Genomic DNA, 16234 nt, shown 5'->3' with positions numbered 1-16234 from the left:
GAAGAAGAAAGAAAGAGAAAGAAGGAGAGGGAGACGGAGAGGCAGGGGGCTGATCTTTCAGCCCGCGCCCGGGGCTCTCAGCCCCCGTCCCGCCGGCCGCCCCCTCCCCCGGCCCCGAGCTCGCCCTGCCCGGCCCCGGCCCCGCCGCCATCCGGCCCGGGAGAGGCCCGCCGGAGCCCCCCACCCCGGCCCCCGCCTACCTCCGCTCGCAGCCGGGCGACGGCCAGCAGGGCACAGAGCAGCGAGAGAGTTTTCCAGATCTGCAAGAGAGGAGCGGGGAGGGCAGGAGGTGAGCGCGGGTCGGGGGGGCACCGCCGGCACCGCCGCCACCGCCAAACTTCCCGCCGGGCGGCCCCTCACCATGCTGCGGACTGGCGGCACCGGCGGAGCACGAGGAGTTACGGAGACGCCTTCCCCGGCTCCGGCTCGCTCAGCAAGGGAAGGGGAAGGCTCCCCCTCGCCCCGACCCGCCAGCCCGCGGCTCCACCCCCGGCCCGACCCCCGCCCCGGGTCCGGGCCCGGCCCCTCCCCGGCCCCTCCCCGGCCCGCCCGCTGCCACCTCGGGGCGGGGCGGGGCGGGATGGCGGCGCTTTGGAGGCGAAAGTGGGCTTCGTCCCAAAGCAGGGCGAGCGCTCCGGCCCTTGGGTAGAGCGGAACGGAGCTGTAGGCTATCATGGAGGGACACGGGAATGTCTAAAGTCATTATGTGAGCCCGTGTCCCCCTGTTTGTTAGCAGAGAAAACAGGAGTCTGCCAGCGCCGCGGGTTGGGCCATCCCACCTGGAACGGCTGGCAGTGGTCGTCTGCATGTAAATAAATACCTGTGATCCTCTTAATATCTTTAGCTTGGAGTTTCCAGCCCAGAGGCTGGAAGGCAGGACCTGGCAGCACAGACTGGCCATCCAGCGGGGAAGGGCCTGGTGCAGAAACAAAGTGTGAATTCATTAGTTCAAGCCAAAAGTCTAATCCTTAATGTCCAAGGAGCATTCGATATATGAACGTTCATTTAACCCCTAAACAGGCCAGTCTCGGGAAACAAAGGAGCCGGGCTGTTGGAGTCTCTTAATATTCAATGCAAAAACAAGGCTTTTAGAGAAAAAACTTCAGAACATGTGACTTTCACATCTTATCAGTTCAATGCGGGCAAACAGGCCAGATCACTACTGCTGTTCTTAATGCAGGGCATTTGATTATCTCCAGGATACACTGTACAGAATGTTAACACTGTAAACACCACAGAATGCTGCCCAGAGAAGTGGTGCAGTCACTGTCCCTGGAGGTGTGCCATAACTGTGGAGATGTGACACCGAGGGACATGGTTAGGGGGCATGGTGGGGATGAGTTGAGGTTGGACTTGGTGATCTCAGAGGTCTTTTCCAACCTTAATGATTCCGTGATTCTAAAACACAGAAATATCCGCAGTTACAGCAAGTGACACCAGTTGTCAAGGGCTGTTCCTTGGGTTTCAAGGTTGGTTGTAACTGAAAGTGACACTGCTTGTTTTGAAATCCCATCTTACTCTGTAACCCAGCACTCCCATATGCTGTCTGCTTCCTCGCCCTGCTTTCTGCTGTGCCCTGAGCACAAGTGGGTGCTGTGGGAGATACTGGTAGAAGGTGCTGGTATATGTTCCCAGGACCAGAGATAATCCCAGTGCCCTGCTGGAAGGGACAAGCTCTGGAGAAGAATTATCCTGGATGGGGCTGACTCTATGCCCTCTCGCTGTGCTCACTCAAGCTTGGCTGTCTCGCTCTGTTTTGGTTTTAGGAGTACTAATTACGCTTTCATAAAGCATCCTCTCCAGCATGTTCTGCTTCTGTCAGAGTGGCAGTGGCCTGTAAATCCAGCCTGAGAGATGTTCACTGTTCCACTGCTGATGCTGAGCAGCATGGTTCTCAGTGTCTTTTTTTTTTTTTTTTTTTAACTCACTTTCACAGCGTACCTCTTAGTTTTGGAATCAGTTGATTCCCTCGACCCAGTGCAGGCAGAGGTACATCTGAATTCAGCCATTCTCACAAGTAGCATTAGATCAGGCTCATCCTGAGTCACCCACATATCTGATAAACTGTTTTGTTCCAAATTTGCTTTCACCATTTCAAAATGTAAACTGGAAAGGAGCACTCTGTACTAGCTAAGCAATAAGAATTGTATCGGGAATCTCTGCTCTTTCATGATAGAACCCTAACGAGGAGTTTGAACCAGAAGCACTAGAATAAGAGGATAACAAATGCGTTCACAGTCGTGGATTTGAGCTGTGGTCATACTGAAGATGGTGATTCATCATTGCTGGCTACACAACCAAAGTTATACTATAAAATGCTTTCAGTGAAAAACTTTACTATAAGGTTGAATTATGTTTGCCTGAAATTTTGAAGGTTTCAGTGCTCTGGTTGATCAAAAAATATGAGAACCATTTCTCCATGTGAAAGATATTATTCTATTACATACATTAATATTTTATTCCTGCTGACACTTAGTTCCCAGTTACCACTACTTCTATACCAAACATTTTGTTTTACATAGAGGATTGAAAACCCATATCCCCATGTGGCTGTGTGACCAAAATAAGGTAACAAGCTGCTGGTTTGAGAAGTAGAGCAAATGAATCCTGGACTCATACTAGTGTACATCTCATGGGTGGATACATTCTCTGGCATTCAGTAAACCAAAGCTTTCTGCATTCTTGGGGCACTGTAAATATCACTCCTTTGGGCTCTCCAGTGCCTAATAAGGATTACTCAAAAGCTGCAGCCTCTCCCTCATTACAGCATGTGCACACATATACACCCAACGTGACTGCATAAGCCTCATTTTCTAAGGAAACCAGGCGAAACATGTGCCAGTAAATTACTTCTGAAGCTCTCACCCATACCATGATATCACCCTCTCCACATTACTTCACTGCTACCCACCGCCCACATCACTCACGTCTCCTTTCTCCCCTGCTGTACCAGACACACAGCCATTAGCAGAGACTGTAAGGGATGAGTGTCCTCGCAGTGCTGTGCTCAAGTCAATGACTACCGTGCCTGCAGTGTGTTTTAGATGTCTATTCAAGAAGCTGAGTGCTACATAAGTAAGAAGGCAGCTTCTTTCCCTGAACGTTGGGAAGAGGCAGTGGATGAAGCCCATTATCACAGCTTCACCACATCACCAAGAGAGTGAGTAAAACTCTCCAAGTGCAATGAGCTGAAATGGGATAAACCTCCAGCATACATACCCAGATGGGTGAACTACATCAGATTTAAGGCTTCTTTGACTCAAAGAGACTAGCTCAGGGAGTTACTTTGCTAACCAAAACTAAAGCAAAGAGGTAACTGTGGTTAACTGTGATGTGAGGATACATGACACACATTATTTAAATGTCCTTTTTACAGTGCAGTTATTTCTCTTGTCTGTTTCGCTTTCCTGTAATTTGGTCACCTTCCAGGCTGCATTTTGTTAAGTATAGCTTTTATATTTGTTTGGTTTTTTTTCCTTCACTTTGCTCTTGTAATTGTCTTTCTCACTGCGGTTCCTCCATTCTTTGCTCCTGCCTCAGCTGCAGCATTTCTACTTACCATGACTGCTTAAAGCTCTGTTTCCATGCAGGCCCGATGCAGCTCAGTGCTGTAGTTTTTTTCCTCTCTCCTTCAACAGATGGTCCACATATTGCAGGTGTTACTGGGGACACTGCCAACCAAAGGGCATACAAGTCTGGCACTAGCTGACCAAGTGACTTGTATAAAATGTATTTGCTAATGGCTAATGCATTTGATGGGCTTTTGGATATTTCATTATCTAGAGCAGTAAAATGCCTAAATGCCATTGACAACCTGTCCCTTAGACTTTACCTTTGGTATCCCTTATTTTAGGAAAAATTCTTAGGTTTTCTAACCCAAAAGAGGCATAATTTTCTCACATTTTTCACCCAGGCCTTAGCACTCAGGCATGATAAACCAGGTAAACAACACCCAGTATCCAGTGCACGGAAGCATACCCATGTCCAGCCCATGTAAACACAGCCACTTAGCATTTACCACTGCTCCAGGCCACAGCTTCGAGAAGGATGACTTCTTACCACCTTGTGGACTTGAACTACAGTCGGATCCAAGTTGTAGTGCAAGAAAGGATCATAGAATCATATTAAGATCATGTAGTTTCAACCCCCCTGCTATAGGCACAGACACCTCCCACTAGACCAGGTTGCTCAAAGCCCCATCCAGCCTGGGCTTGAATGCTTCCAGGGAGGGGGCATCCACAATCTCACTGGCAACCTGTTCCAGCATCTCACCACCCTCACCATGATGTGCCATGATTAAGTGAAATGCTCCTGCTTTTGACTCTACAATTGCTGAAGTAGGCTGCAGAAATGTCTGGAGCTACTGGAACAGGGGGAAAGGGCTTTCTGACAGTTGTCTCACCTGTGATCTGTGACGCTCATATGACCACAGTAGCTCCTTAGGAAGTATCAGGTAGGTCACCCCGGTCAGTTAAGAAATGTAACAAGGACAAATACAAAGTCCTGCACCTGGAAAGACAGAAACAGTGCAGGGTAGAGAATGCCAGCTGTGTGTGAGGAATCTTTCCTCAAAGGCAGGTTTTCTAATGCAGTGGACAGTTGCTGGTAAGATAGGTCTCAAGAATGGCATCAAGGTAAGACGAGTCATCTGTTGTGCAGGCTACATCACAAACCAGCATACAGATACATACTGCCATGGAGATACACGTGAAGATGGAGTCCCGACTCACCTCCATACCTACTAATGTTGCATGCATTTCACAGCACGTGCTGTTAAATACAACATTATTCTCCATAAGTGAGGAAACAATCATCACTTCATTCCACTTCTTCCCCACTATCTTCCTCATTTTGCAGACATGCTCACAGAGAAATTCCTAAGGTCACTTCTGGAAGAGGATATGGTCAAATCCAGGACTTTTCTGTGGCAGCATGAAATTTCAGCAGTTTTATCTTTCTGTATCATTGAACTATAATGACATACTAGATTCTGCCATTTTCCATGCAGCAAGCCCAGGCATCCCATCCCCAGCAAGCTACTGCTGTGGAGCAAGCAGTTGTCTACCAGTGGCAAATCCTGCTTCATACCATTAGAGCACTTTCTCCATTAGCTGAAACAGTAGTGTGTTTGTGCTCATGAATGTAGCAGGAAACCAACCCAGGGATGTCTTGAGCTCAGATGCTCATTATAATCTATCAATTAGAATGTAACATGCAATGAAACACAGGTCTTCCATCTGCCAAATCACTTGTCTCACCTAGCAATCGCTGCTCTCACACAGGGGCAAGCATAACTTTTGATGGAGAGATCCTGAATGAATTCTCCAGGGAGGTGCTAATGCCTGCCATCCCACTGTACAGAAGCAGGCTCCAACCAAAGGTCACCACTGGTGTCTTGGCTGTGAGACTCACAGCTCTGGCCTACCAAATACCGGAGCCAAGAGCCAGAGGGCATTTCAGGTGTATGTGTTGATTACTCCCCTTCCCATGTTTTTGCAGCCATGCCTTTCTCCCCTCCCTGCAGCATTTTAAACACCCTCCAGCTCTGCTTCCAGCTAAAGCTGAAGAGCCGTTTCATTGCTGGGCAGAGGAGGTACTGTGGAAGAGCCTTTGGAGGATGCTGCTTCAGAAAGCAGTCTGCTGGTGAGGACAGATTGCTCAGGGATATGAGATGAGGGTGCTGGTGATTAAGGCCTGCAAGATGTCCCACAGCTGAAGTAACAGAGCATCTGGGTTAATATGATCTCTACAGAACATGCTGGAGTAGGTGGAGTCAGGTCTTTTTCAGGTAGGGAGGGTATGGAAGCAAGGTTAATGAGCCCAATGAGATCTGGGATGACCTTGTGTGGAGGTAGTTATGTGCCTCAGCATCATGCAATCCAGCTATGACAAATGGGAGCTCAGAGGCCCCTGGAGTGACCCTCTGTGCAGCAGCTCTGGTTGGAGACGTCTCCTAACTTCCAGGTATCCCCAACCCATTCAAACAATAGCATCTGCATGTCCCAGCTTTCAACACTGTTACAGGACTATCAGAGCATGTCAGACTCACTCCCTGTAGCCAACTACTCCTTACCCTTACACTATGCTTGTACAAAAACATTTTCTACACTGCTTGCAGGTCAGGCCTACGGCCCATAGGACAGCTGTTCCGAGGTTCTCCCACCCACACTCTGAGTAACGGTGCTATTTCTCATCCTTCAAGCATGGGCAACCTGCTAGCACAGAACATGCTCAAACACATTTAGCTATTTGTCCCGTACTTCAGCAGACCCTGAGATTATTGCTAGAAGACATTTAGGAATTTTACTGCCCAAGATGTGTTTGAGTTGTGCCTGGGTCAGTTGAGACTGGGTGTGGAGCAGCAGTTCAGTGAGTCACCAGGCATCTGTGAGATTGGGAGGTGAGGTCTACACAATCTTATTGAACTACAGACCACTGAAGTATTTAGGACATAGATTTGGGGTGGCTGTGCTGGTGGTCCATGAAAAAGCTTGAGAGTTGGCAAGGTGAGTCTGGGCATGTGATCTAGGATACAAGCGTTACCTCAGGTCTCTTATAAAATGAGAAACTGTTCCGTAAAGCAAGAAAAATGTGCAGTGTGTTAGTAAACACAGCTCACCCTAGAGACCAGCTCTTGTCATTGCTTAGCAATGTTATGAAATCATACGTTCCCCTCCTAGCACTGGGCTAAGCAGTGGAAACCAAAGGGTTTTGATTTTCCCCCACACAGAGGCATGATGCTATCATTCCAGTCTGAGCTATCATTCCCCATGAGATGATAAACACCCTCAGCTGTATCACAGAGGTGGCAAATGTAGTTGCGGAGCTCCTGCAAGTCAGGCTATTGCATTATGTTTTAAGTATGGACAAAATGCTTGACTGTAGACATCTGCATTTGAACATGTTGGCCTTTAATTGCTGCAGCCAAGTTGCCCCTGTGGGTCAGGATTTATGCCAGACCTTTTACATGCAAGAACAGGATAAAGAGCTGTACACAAAGCTGTAAAGAAAGCTAATCCAAAAGAAAAGGTCATTGATTTCAGTCTGCGTGAGAAAAAGCTTTTGGACTGGAAGCGTTAGTGACAAAAGACAAAATGGATAATTTGTTGTTATTGCAAGCTGGACAACTTATCCCAGGAGAGTAGAAACTGGAAGACTGGGGTGGGGAGCTCTGATGTTGTGCTGCCTTCTCAGGGCCAATGCAGTGCTGCAGAGAGACTGCTGCACTTTTTGATGACATGGCAGAGGGGAAGGCAGATTCCCTTCTGGCAGCAAAACAGGCTGTGATAGATGAACAAAAGGAAAGGACGAAAGATCTGTAAGAGAGTTTGGAAAGGGGCACAGGCAGGTTCCAGCTGAAGGGCACAGATTCAGAAGGGCCTCCTCAAGACAGAATACCTGGCTTAGCACTTTTGGTTCCTGTTGGTACCTCTCCTGGCTGCATGTCCCAGATGAGGAGGAAGCATCATTTGGCTCAACAGGTAAGTGACACGGGCTAGACTGGATGGAGCCGTGTTTTGTTAGCTCCGTCCCCACGCAAAGCTGTACATGGTGTGCGCAACATCTGGTGAGAATCTCTGGGGCTGGTGTATGAAGAGGCCCTTCACATTGCCCCACTCCTCATGAAATCCAAATCGGTCAAAGGCATGGCTGAGTTTGTGTCGCCTCTGGAAATGACAGATTAACATTAGCTGTGAATCTACATTCCTTTCAGCCATTTATAGCCTTGTCTGAGCCATGGTCCCTGGAAGAGCTGGGCCTGTTGGTCAGCGAGACATTCCAGAGAAAACATCGTGTTCGTTTCACAAAATGAAACAAGAGCTTTGTTCTGCATGCTTTTTCCCCCCTTTTCTGAATGAGGCAGTTTTGTCCAGGGATTACAAGCCAATGTTCCAATCCTTCACAGACGTTTCCCATTATCAGAACTGCCTCTTGTCCTCCAAACCATTTTCCACAAGACTTCTGTAACTTAGGCTGGGAAACAAAGCCAAGAGCTTTGAAGAAAGACCCTATTCCAGACTGCTGACAACACTGAAAAATGCTGCAGGGTGTTGCTGGGACCACCCAGACCGAAGCATCCTCAGCAGGGGAGCAGCTGAAAAAGATGCTAGTGGTGAGAGGAGGCTCACTAAATGCTGTTACAGCCATTTAAACAGCTTGGTAAATTAGCTTTGATGAGGTATAATTGCACTGCGCAGAACTAGTTAAAGACTGCTGGTAGGCAACTGTGACTGATTATTAACTCTGCAGCATGCAGTACAGAGGGTCCTTGTGTTGCATCCCTGAGACCTCCTCACAATCAGTGAGACCCCAGTATGTGGGAGGCCAAATTACCCCTGCTGTGGAAAGCTACTGAAGTGGGTTGGAGGAAGGAAAGGATAAAGTGGGGCTTTTTCTTTGCATTCTTCTCCTCCCCCTCAAAGCATCATCCTCTTCTGGACCACCTACTTACTTACTGCACAGACCCAAATAAGTCCCTTCCAAACAGAAACCACCAAATGGCACAGCATCAGGCTCTGCTCCATGGATCCCCCTCCCACTGAGCTCAGCTGCAGGGGGGTTCATTAGGCTGGATGGGCCCCAACAGCCTCCTCGGTGTTGCCATGTTTGCACACTCACTCCTTCAGGGTATTCAGAGATACTTTTCTGAAAGTTAACAGAGAAATGCAGTAATTTAATCAAAGGTGAGACATCTTGAATTGATTTTCTGACCTCAGTACAGACCCCGGTGCACATACTGTTCTTTTAAGCTGGACACTAGTGAACTGAAATAGAGCTGTCAACCACTCTGATAAACTTCCTGAAGCAGGATAGATCTTGAGTTTAGATAGCCTGAATCAATCCCTGAGACTCTGGTACTACGGTCTGCAGAACATTGAGAATTAGCTTGAATTTAGGCTATGACTCCAAATTAGGAGTTATGGTCATCATAATACTTTGTATTTAGTACTTAATGTAAACTCTCTGCAACTCTAATGCTGACTGAAAATACATAAATAACACATTGTTTCTTTCCTACAAATTTTTCCACTTTCATTTCTTTCATTATTGTGAATAAATATGCATTTGACTGCACAGAGACACCTCCTGCTCCTATTCTCCTGTTCTGATCAGCAAAAGGGTATTTAAAGGCCTCTTCTCTTTATTTTTGAGCACAGATACAGTAAAAGAAGGAAAACCTGGCAATTTTAGCTAAGACTAATGGTGTACTGTTTCACTCAGTTGATTTACTCTCCCCTTTGGGGCTCGTATCTATTCTTCCTTTTCTTGCAAACATTATACTGCAATGGTAAACAAAAACAACTCAGTTACATCGTTCAGTCAGAGCAAAGATCAGGCAATTTCCCTAAAGCCATGGTGATTTTTCTGTGGCTGCCAAGATACACTGCCCGAGTGAAATCTGTTCTGAACAGATGAGACACTCTGCTAAGGAAGCAATGGATTAGTTGTCAGCTCACACATGTTGAAGTAGAGATACAGGATGCTCAGGGAGAGATATCAGCTTTTGCAACCAAGAAGAAAGAAAAGGGGACAGGGAAAAAGCAAAGAACCATTGATGTTTGAAGAAACATGACAGAACTGAGGCAGATAAACTGGGAAAATTCAGATCTGGAGGGATGCATCAAAGAGTGCTAAGACTGGATGGGTGATAAAAGCCATGGAAAGAAAATAATTTTAAAAATGTTATCTGCCCTTCAGTGGGAAGGTGATACCTAGTCATGTAAGAGGGTAATAATAGAACAGCATTTCACTGGTGTAAGTTACACATGGTCACCTGCATGGGATGTTTTTCTTTTCAAAAACTGGTGTTTCTTTACATTTCAGTGTCTTTTAATCACTGCTCCAGGCAGAAAAATATGGAGTTGGGGTCTTGCTATCCTTTCAAGTTGCAGAGTGAATATCCAAGAGATCTTTGCAAAGCTGTTTGCAGAACACCTTCCACAGCAGCTCTGGACTAGGAGCTGCCTCTCTTAGGAGGACACCTCTGCCAACACTTTGCTCAGGCAGCTTACAGGGGGCCAGAATTGCTTTTGCTTCTGGACAGAGGCTCAGCTTCTCTTGATCTCAGAGATGCTGGGCTGTGCAGACAGCAAGACAGCAGAGGGCACACTGCAGTCAGTCACTGCAGGTACAGGATGTCTCGGAACAGCCTGTGATCAGATTGCACAAAAAACATACACAGATGTCTTCTGAGGTACTATTCAGTGAGAAGATCAACATCCTGATGGTTTAAAGCATTTCAACTTGGCAACGTTCTCACCTGTCCTTTCTCAGTTTTTATGAACAAAGTAAAAACCATTAAAACAACAGCAACAATAAAATCCCACGCTGTGGTATCAGATGGACATGTATCAAGAACAACAGTGGGGCTGGACCCTTTACCAAAGAAGATTAAATGGCAAGCTTTAAAATGGGACAGCACAAGGAGAGGATGCTGCCTGTGTGCCAAGCATGTCCCCAGATACCTGTGGACAGAGGAGGAGTGACACTGTAGGAACAGACCGTGGAAGCTTCTAGTGACAGCGTGACCCAGTCTTGTGTTCCCAGTCAGATGCCTTTATTCCTGCCTTGCCCTGGTCCTTTTTGTTTCCCATGGCTGGTTTCTCTTTCCAGTCCCCTTTTCTCTCTAGTGAGTGTCTCTGCTTGCTTTCTTCGCTCAGCCCCCAAAGCACCGGCCTACCTGAGCCCTGAGGCCCACCCTCCCTCCTGTTCTCTTTGGCATTCCCCCAAATGTCCATCTCCTGCTTCCAGTCTCCCTTCTCAAGTTCTTCAGGCAGTCCAAGGTCCCTCCATCTCAGCTGATTCTAACTATGTCCCTCCACTCCTCCCGTAGTCCAGTTTCTACCATTTCTGTCCTACATACTCCTGGTCACTCCATACCACCCAGAGCCACTGCCTTCTCTCTATTTCAGCGTAAGAAGGCTTGCTCCAATATAACTCCTTTAATTCCCATCCTGTCCTTGCCACTCTATTCTGCACTGAAGGTAAATGCCCTTCCTTCTCTAAGCTGCTTCGGCGACTGGCAATAGCAACCTAGGAGTACAGAAAGGACAGGCTTCCAACGTCCGGCTTTGAATCAAATGAGTGTCCACCTTGTGAAGAAACTTGTGCTGATGGCTTCTGCCCTCGAGATGAGAGGTGGTACCGACACACCCACTCAGGGTGCAGGAAGTGCACAGGCCATCTCAGTGGCCTTCAGCTGAAACGATGACGTACAGATAAGCTCACTTTTGTCACGTCATTGTTGATTACCTTTCAAATAAAAATACTCCTCTGTTGTGGAAAGGCCTCATTTCAGTGTTTGTGTATTGAAATGTGACAAAGCAAAGCCCCCTTAAGACAATCAACTATGTATCCTTGAGAAAAGCAATGGATTATCTCCAGGTAAATTTACTTCTTTGGGTCATTTCCTCATGGGAGACTGGAAAGGCTGTGAAACATGGTGGTTGCAGTCTAGCATTCCTAATGACAAAAATTAGCATCAACTTACCTTCCTTATGGACTGATAAGGTTGCACTAAAGTTTCGCATCATCTCCAAGCCTTTTAGAGTGAAGAAAACTCAAGCTAAGGCCATTTGTTTCCTTTTCCACACTGCCTGTAAGACTGATCCTGGTTAAAATAAAGGCAGAAGGAAGTGGGCTGGAGCTGGGAAGGCCGAGTACAGCAGGAGGAAGAAAAACTTGTGGCTGAAGAGCTTGGCTAGGGCTGGGACAAGGTAAAGGCTGAGAAGGTGGGGACAGACATTTTGTGGAACATACTGGACTCTGTCTGAAAAATAACTGATACTTTTCCACTATAGCAGACTTCTGGAGCATTTCCTGCAAAGAAAAAACATTCCAACAGGCACACTTTTATTCCTTAGAAATGTGGCTGTTGGTGCCAACAAGACAACCCCTCTCTTACAGTGTATTACAAAACCCTGTCAGCTCCCAACTGCAAAACACTCACTGTTTGTACTGAAATTTTCCATTCTTGCTCCTTGCCTCAGACATGTACTTCCTTTTAAGTTCTTACAGAAATAGCATCATTGCTTTCTGAAAGAGGGCTTGGGAAAAGAATAGTTTTAACAGCACAGACTTGTTTTTCCAGCCATTCCAGAAAGGGGTAGAAATTCAGAGAGCTGTAACAGGAGCTTTAGATTACAGAGAGGAGGCATCTCCTTCGTTATTTTCTCTTGGATCCTTGACTGACCATGTCACACCCCTCAAGAACTTGTGTTTGAATTTATCAGCACAAATACTAGTCTTTTTGAGCTACAGCTACCTGATTGCTTTGGCTAACTGGTAGGAAAAAAAAAACAACAGGAGAACCGGGTTAAAAATTGTGGATTCTGATTCCTCTGAATTTATAGAGGAGTTCACACTCCTAAGTCTTGGCAGCCCCACACATTCCTTAAGATAAAATAAAAAACTCCTCCCCCGTCATTTTGTGACTTTCCTTTTTTCCTTTCCATACTTGCAATGTTGCAGCAAGACTATGAAATTTGGCAGAATACTTAAACCAGGGTGAGAAATACAACCTTTTTTTTTTCATGTAGTCTCATGAAAATCTGTTCAGATTTTGGGCTGAAGTACAAAATGTCACAAATTTTCACTTCCCATCTGTGATTGGCATAGCACAGCTTGCAGTTCTGGCCACGTGCCATAACTCCCTGACAGTTTTACTGCCGTGTTCAAGTCCTGGCCCTGTGTCTCACTCTACCACTTTCCAGAGAGCTTTACTCCAGCTGATCTGTTGCCAGCAGAGAAGATGTGGACACAAATGTGATACAGGAAACTCTAGGATGGCTGGTGTCTAGGTGCATATATATTTCCCCCCAAGCAAAACACTTGTTGAATTACTGGAAAATTGGCCAACGTAGGGATTTAGGGACTAGATGGGTGGACTATAAAGTGGGAGAAGCAGGCTGGACAAGTGGGCTCAAAGAGTAGTGATGAGTGTTTCAAAGTCTAACAGGAAGCCAATTGTGAGTAACGTTTCTCAGAGGGTCAGTTCTAGGACCAGTATCATATAACATACTGATCTACAGTGTGGAAAAGGAGGCAGAGAACACCTGAAAGAGTTCACAGATATCAAACTCCGAGAAGTGGTGGATGATCTGAAGGGAAGTGCTGCCTTAATAAGCTGGAGAAGCAGGCTGTATAAACTGCATGAAGCTCAAAAGTGACAATGTGAGGGTCTTGCAAAGCCCCCATTCCCAGTGCAGGCTGGATCCTTTCTGCCTAGAAGGCAACTTTGTAGAAAAGGGCCTGAGGCTCCTCGTGGAAAACTAGTTGAACAATATCCAGAAGTATGCCTTGGTGGAAGCATAGGCTAAATGCATACTGGACTGCAGAGGCAAGAGAGCAAACCTGGAGAAGTGATCGTTCCCTTCTCTTCAGTGCTCATGAGGCTGCATCTGGAACAGTTTCCAGTTCTGCTCTTCCCTGGTCATGAGAGATATCGATATACCGAGCTGGGTCCTCCAAGAAGATCAGGTATCTGAAATATGTAGAAAGAGAGGCCGAGGGACCTGCATTTATTTGGTCTGGAGAAAAGAAGGCTGTAGGGGACCAAATAGCTATCTTAGACTACAGAGTAGACTATGAGAAAGCCAGACTCTCCATAAAGGTCCAGATTGAAAGAATGAGAGGAAATGGACACAGGTTGCAGCAAAGGAAATTCCAACTAGACTTGACACACAAAAAATCCCAACAACAGGGCCAAGGGGATTCAGCACTGAGATTTTAGGACACATTTAAACATGAGCAATCTTATCTAACTTTAGAATTAGGCCTGCTGGGAATGAAGGAATGAATTCGAGACCTCAAATGGTCTCTTTTCACCCAAGCTGTCCTCTGATTCTGAATACATGCAGCAGTTGCACTTCACAAACAATAGGACTGATATTTGCTCCAGCTGACCTAGTTTATAGCTGAGGTATGTTCAGGGTTGGAGACTGGCACATGGTTAAGACTGGGTAACCTGTAACAAGGCTACAAAACTTTGCTCAGCTCCCACTGTCCAGAGCATTCAACTTGCAATTGATTAAAGCATCTTGACTTGCAGAAAGTAAATATGAGTATTCATCATTCTTCTCTCTTACGTGACATCCATTCTGGGTATGTAGACCCTCTTGCTCACAAACTCTGCTTCCTCAAATCAGTATCTGAGATGTCTGAGCCCTCCTGCTTAAGTAGCACATTCTCTGGGAGATCAGCCTGTAGATACCTGTGGACCAAACCTTTCAAATAAAGACAAGTGCAGCAGGCCTTACAGTAAAGGAAGTCCTCACAAAGGAATTCTTTATATCTCAAGAAAGAGCTTACATTTCTCAGTGTCTTAAATGTCCAAATTAAAGACCTTAGGAAACAAGAAAAAACCTTGAATATGATGTTGGTTACCTAGGTATCAGGTGTGAGACAAAGATTGCACAGATCTGCTGCCCATCTTTCTGCCCTTGCAAAATCATTTCAGTTCTGTTGAGATGGACCAACAATTAGATGGCAGCTGGCACAGACAAAAAGCACAGTTCGGTGATCAAAGGGAAAGTAAAATCCTTACTTCTTTCTTCTGACACTTGTTCCAGGTGAATAGCCATTCTTGCTTCAGTGCTTTATCGCTCTCTCAGGGAGGTGTGGGAAATCTGAGGCCTACTTCATGCTGGGCTGTCAGAAAAAAAAAAAAAAAGAAGAGTTGGCAAAGTCATTCTGTTGTCCTTGATTCTAGATGGGTCGAATTTTTTGGTCTGAGACTCCATTTCTTCTTGGAATTCATGGATGTCTAAGTCCTGTCAAAATTAAAGGGATCAGAGACTGATAGTTTTGGCGCCACATCAAACACCCAAAGTCTTGCATCATCTTAGCAGTGGTTGCCTACAGCAGCTATCAGCATTTAATGAAGATACCATTTTATGCCACCCTCCCACTGCTCAGTTCATCTCCACAGATGTGTACACATACAAGAAGAAACTGGATCCCAGAATCACTTTCTATGTCTCTCTTAAAACTTACCTCTCCATCTTTATATTCTCTCTACAACTATCTTTTTCTGAAGAACTGTAGGCATCGTTCTATACCAAGTGAATACTGTTTTTGTGGGATTTGCCACAGCGCAGGAAAATTTGTAAGCTAACAGGGTAGCTAAACAAGACCTAACTTCTAATGATAAATCACAATCAGCAGGCTGTGGGGTCTCTTGTATTGAATGCATCGATTGTCAGTTTCTGCCAATAACACAAAAGATGATTCATTCCTTGCAGTACTGTTTCCGTTTGAGCACCAGCATCTGATATTTCCTTCTACCTGAGCTTTCAAGCCATGACAAAAAATTATATTTACTTTTTACTTTCTTTCTGCAAAGCACTATAGCAAAATGCCTTGCCAATCTTTTTTTCAGGTTTGTTGTATCCATTTGGCTAGGAATCACTGTTTCTCCTTATCCTTCAGCCTCAGCCTTTTCTCTGCAGACAATGTTTTTTCATTCCAAGAGTCTGCAAGAGCCAAGGGAGCTTGTTATTCTTGCACAGGTCAGTCTGCTTTCTTTGCTTCCTTTTAAAATCCAGCACATCCCACACTCTGCTTCTCTTGCTATTTCTAATAATTTATTTGTAGACACTGTTTAGTGCTAGACTATCAGATGTATTCCTTCCTCAAACTCTTCCTCCATTTTTCCCCTATTCTGTATGAAATTTCAAGAAAGAAAATACACTAGAATAATTTGTCTTCCCCTGATTATTTTTTCACTTACAGGTTAAATCCTTCTGATTTTAGAATGATATGCTAATGATTTGGGGGTTCAGAAACTTGAGGCTTGTGAAGAACGTTCTGGAGGACTGGGATTTGCTTGCAATCTTAGCCTGCAGTTGAGCATATGACACAGAAAATCCAGACAACTGGACAATGGCAAGCCAGTGCTTTTCTAGGAATACAGTTTTGCGGCATTGGCTTCAGCTCATCTGTATGCTACCACCATCCTATTATTTTAGCTATCTGAAGCAGTACTTTCCTTACTTTTATTATAATTGAGCCTGGTTTCAAAGCAACTGCTATGGAGGTCTTGCTGAATGTTTACTTGTCACAACCCCTTCTTCGCCTTTCTCATTTATACCCTCCCCCACATTGTAAACTGTGCATTTATGCTCCTCATGGTATAAATGTTGATAGACAGGTCAATATTCCTTGTTCAGTTGCAGACTTTCAGAGGGAGGTTGCTGTTCATTAGCTGTTCTTTTTTTTAATCGTTTTGATCATC

The 16234-nt window shown here is 45.6% G+C and overlaps 1 protein-coding gene and 1 long non-coding RNA gene across 22 annotated transcripts in view; both read right to left on the bottom strand.

Annotated features, from left to right (window-relative positions):
- The window catches only part of FSTL1 (follistatin like 1), a 44233-nt gene extending 43722 nt beyond the window's left edge, over positions 1-511 (bottom strand). The window contains exons 1-2 of the mRNA XM_021397527.1: positions 361-511; positions 201-260 (exon numbers count right to left, since the gene is read on the bottom strand). Of these exons, the coding sequence (XP_021253202.1) occupies positions 201-260; positions 361-363 (63 nt within the window). The 5' untranslated portion in view covers positions 364-511. The remainder of the gene's footprint in view (positions 1-200; positions 261-360) is intronic.
- Positions 601-16234, bottom strand: part of LOC110399174 — a 37509-nt gene continuing 21875 nt past the window's right edge. For 8 of the 21 annotated variants that reach the window (XR_002438962.1, XR_002438968.1, XR_002438955.1 and 5 more), the window contains 3 exons: positions 7399-14649; positions 4403-4509; positions 601-916 (listed from right to left, as the gene is read on the bottom strand). This is a non-coding gene — a long non-coding RNA (uncharacterized LOC110399174). Of the gene's footprint in view, positions 917-3559; positions 3672-4402; positions 4510-7398; positions 14650-16234 lie in introns of all 21 variants that reach the window. The other 13 variants (XR_002438967.1, XR_002438966.1, XR_002438949.1 and 10 more) reach the window with 11 other exon arrangements.

Source organism: Numida meleagris, chromosome 1 (genome assembly GCF_002078875.1).
Source record: "Numida meleagris isolate 19003 breed g44 Domestic line chromosome 1, NumMel1.0, whole genome shotgun sequence".
NCBI lineage: Eukaryota > Metazoa > Chordata > Aves > Galliformes > Numididae > Numida > Numida meleagris.
The sequence above is the reverse complement of the archived record's forward strand: the minus strand, read 5'-3'. Positions and strand labels throughout refer to the sequence as shown.